The following is a 2,690-nucleotide window of genomic DNA, read 5'->3' as shown; positions in this document are numbered from 1 at the left end:
GAATTCTCTAGCTATTGTGATAACCTACCTCGTAATTGCAAGGACAAACCTCTCTGAGACGTTGATTGTTAAGTACAAACCTTTCTGTGACGCTGATTGCGTTTATTTACACCTTTACGTGTAAAATGTAGTCACCTTTATGACTTTATATAGACACAAAATAATAGGAAGGGAGATTTATTACAACTCTCTATCGATTTTATGGTAAAGTGGGATCATCAAAGTTCACCAAGGGTAACTTCAAAAACAATCCACTGAGGGAACAATCCCGCTCCCTAATGAGAGGGATCGTGTTTTTATTGTCTCTCCCCTCCCCCTCCCCCCTCCCAAGTAGTTAAATTAGTGATTGCCCTTTTATACTACAGATAGACGATACCGAACTCCAGTAATATATGTCTGTGTCGTTTATTACAGCTTCCTTTTAAACATTTAACAGAGCACTATAGTTTCACTCGAACTTCTTCGACAGGTCAAACGTACCGAAGAGATATCTGTGCTATTTGAGAAGGATGAATATGAAAATACATTTAAAAAATATGAACGATGAAAAGGATAGTAACACCATTTAAACTTGGTGAAGTAAATAATTGTTTGGATTGATCCATATGTCTCTAACTCATATGCAGTCCGGTATATCCATTTCTCCTATCATAGTTCCCCGTCCAGAGTTTTCCGTTCAGTGCTCCCAGTCCAGAGTTCTCCGTCCAAAGTTCTCCGTCCAAAGTTCCCCGTCCAGAGTTTTCCGTTCAAAGTTCCCCGTCCAGAGTTTTCCGTTCGGGGTTCCCTGTCCAGAGTTCCCCATCCAAATTTCTCCGTTCAATGTTCCCCCGTCCAAAGTTCTCCGTTCAAAGTTCCCCGTCCAGAGTTTTCCGTTCGGAGTTCCCCGTCCAGAGTTCCCCGTCCAGAGTTCTCCATTCGGAGTTCCCCGTCCAGAGTTCTACGTTCGGAGTTCCCCGTCCAGAAATCTCCGTTCACAGTTTCCCGTCCAGAGTGTTCCCCGTCCAAAGTTCTCCGGTCGGAATTCTCCGTCCAGAGTTCTACGTTCGGAGTTCCCCGTCCAGATTTCTCCATTTAAAGTTCCCCGTCCAGATTTCTCCGTTCAAAGTTCCCCGTCCAGAGTTCTCCGTTCACAGTTCCCCGTCCAGAGGTCTCCGTCCAGAGTTTTCCGTTCAGAGTTCCCCGTCGAAAGTTCTCCGTTCAGAGTTCCCCGTTCACAGTTCCCCGTTCGGAGTTCTCCGACCAGAGTTTTCCGTTCAAAGTTCCCCGTCCAGAGTTTTCCGTTCGGAGTTCTCCGTCCAGAGTTCTACGTTCGGAGTTCCCCGTCCAGAAATCTCCGTTCACAGTTTCCCGTCCAGAGTACTCCGTTCGGAGTTCTCCGTCTGTAGCTCGGTTATATAGTATACACGACATTTATCAACACCTTTTCATTTCCTGTTGTGTGATGCTTTATATGATATGAATATCTAAATGAGAAAAAGAACAATTTTCAAACAGCACAACTTAGATCTAGACTTAAAGAATCAGTTTGTATAAACAGGTGTGTCGAGAACAACGTTAAACTATGCAGAATATGATTAAATAAAGTGAATATTTTCAACTGATAAATAACTTGTGAATACCACGAAAAAAACATTTCCTTTCAACTTAATCTGTACATGTATTATAATACACCAGGCAGTATCGCCTATAGGCCTACTCGCTAGTCACCCTCGTAAATGTTGTTAAGTTAAATTGTAGAATATATCAATGTTTCATGTCTTTTTAAACCATGAACCCAGTGATTGGTTTATGAATTCTAAAAAATACAAAAATACACATTTATGTATTTTTCTGGGAAATGCCCGATCTTGTCTGGAAGCCAATCAGGCTTATAACCGACGGTGTGAAGTTACACGAGTAGCGATGTGTGTCTATCTTGATTTCTCATCCCTGGTGAAAGGGCCGACATTCCAAATCAGCCTAATCTATGCCTAATATCTCACAAACAGACCCTTATCCGACATCTTTTAAACCAAAATTACGCTATGTATGTATATCATTTCACCTATGGTGACGTGAGCCTTTTTTCACTTTCCGGAATTCACTACACCTGGGTTCGATTTTTGTAATTATCTCACCTTTTCCATTTTTCCGAGATCCTCAAAACTAATAAGTGTATTTTAAGATCTATTCAGATATTCTTATTAGAATGTGAAAGGTACAATAATCAGACTCGCTAGAGGCATGTTTTATGCATGTATATATATATAATATAGGTACACTGTATCATACTCTAATGATTCAACTAGCAAAAATGTTACTTCGGATGCTTTCGTGAACGTTCTCAATATATTTCCTTGAAAGTCTGAATATATTAGATACATTTTCTATGCTTCGTTCTACACTTTAGACAATCACACAAGTTTCAATTGGGTATCTATCAGGTGAACGACAAATGGAAGGCTCATATAGGCGTAAAAGGAAAGGGTTGGTGTGGCCGGTTACATAGTGGTAAATACGGTATCTGTCACTCAGCTGATGGAGTAGTGTAAATACGGTATCTGTCACTCAGCTGACGGAGTAGTGTAAATACGGTATCTGTCACTCAGCTGATGGAGTAGTGTAAATACGGTCTCTGTCACTCAGCTGACGGAGTAGTGTAAAATACGGTCTCTGTCACTCACCTGACGGAGTAGTGTAAATACGATATC

The 2,690-nt window shown here is 41.1% G+C and overlaps 1 protein-coding gene across 1 annotated transcript; it reads left to right on the top strand.

The window, feature by feature from the left end:
- Positions 1 to 605: 605 nt before the first annotated feature.
- On the top strand, positions 606 to 1,385 carry LOC117335928 (pollen-specific leucine-rich repeat extensin-like protein 3). Its single transcript, XM_033896211.1, has one exon. The coding sequence runs from the start codon at positions 606 to 608 to the stop codon at positions 1,383 to 1,385; it is 780 nt and encodes a 259-aa protein (XP_033752102.1).
- The last annotated feature ends 1,305 nt before the right edge of the window (positions 1,386 to 2,690 follow it).

The sequence above is a fragment of the Pecten maximus genome, chromosome 10 (genome assembly GCF_902652985.1).
Source record: "Pecten maximus chromosome 10, xPecMax1.1, whole genome shotgun sequence".
In the NCBI taxonomy this organism is placed as follows: Eukaryota; Metazoa; Mollusca; class Bivalvia; order Pectinida; family Pectinidae; genus Pecten; species Pecten maximus.
This window is presented reverse-complemented; position numbering and strand designations above follow the sequence as displayed.

Bases quoted from the DNA above. Each gene is read 5' to 3' on its own strand.
- LOC117335928 (XM_033896211.1), top strand. From the start codon at position 606: ATGTCTCTAACTCATATGCAGTCCGGTATATCCATTTCTCCTATCATA.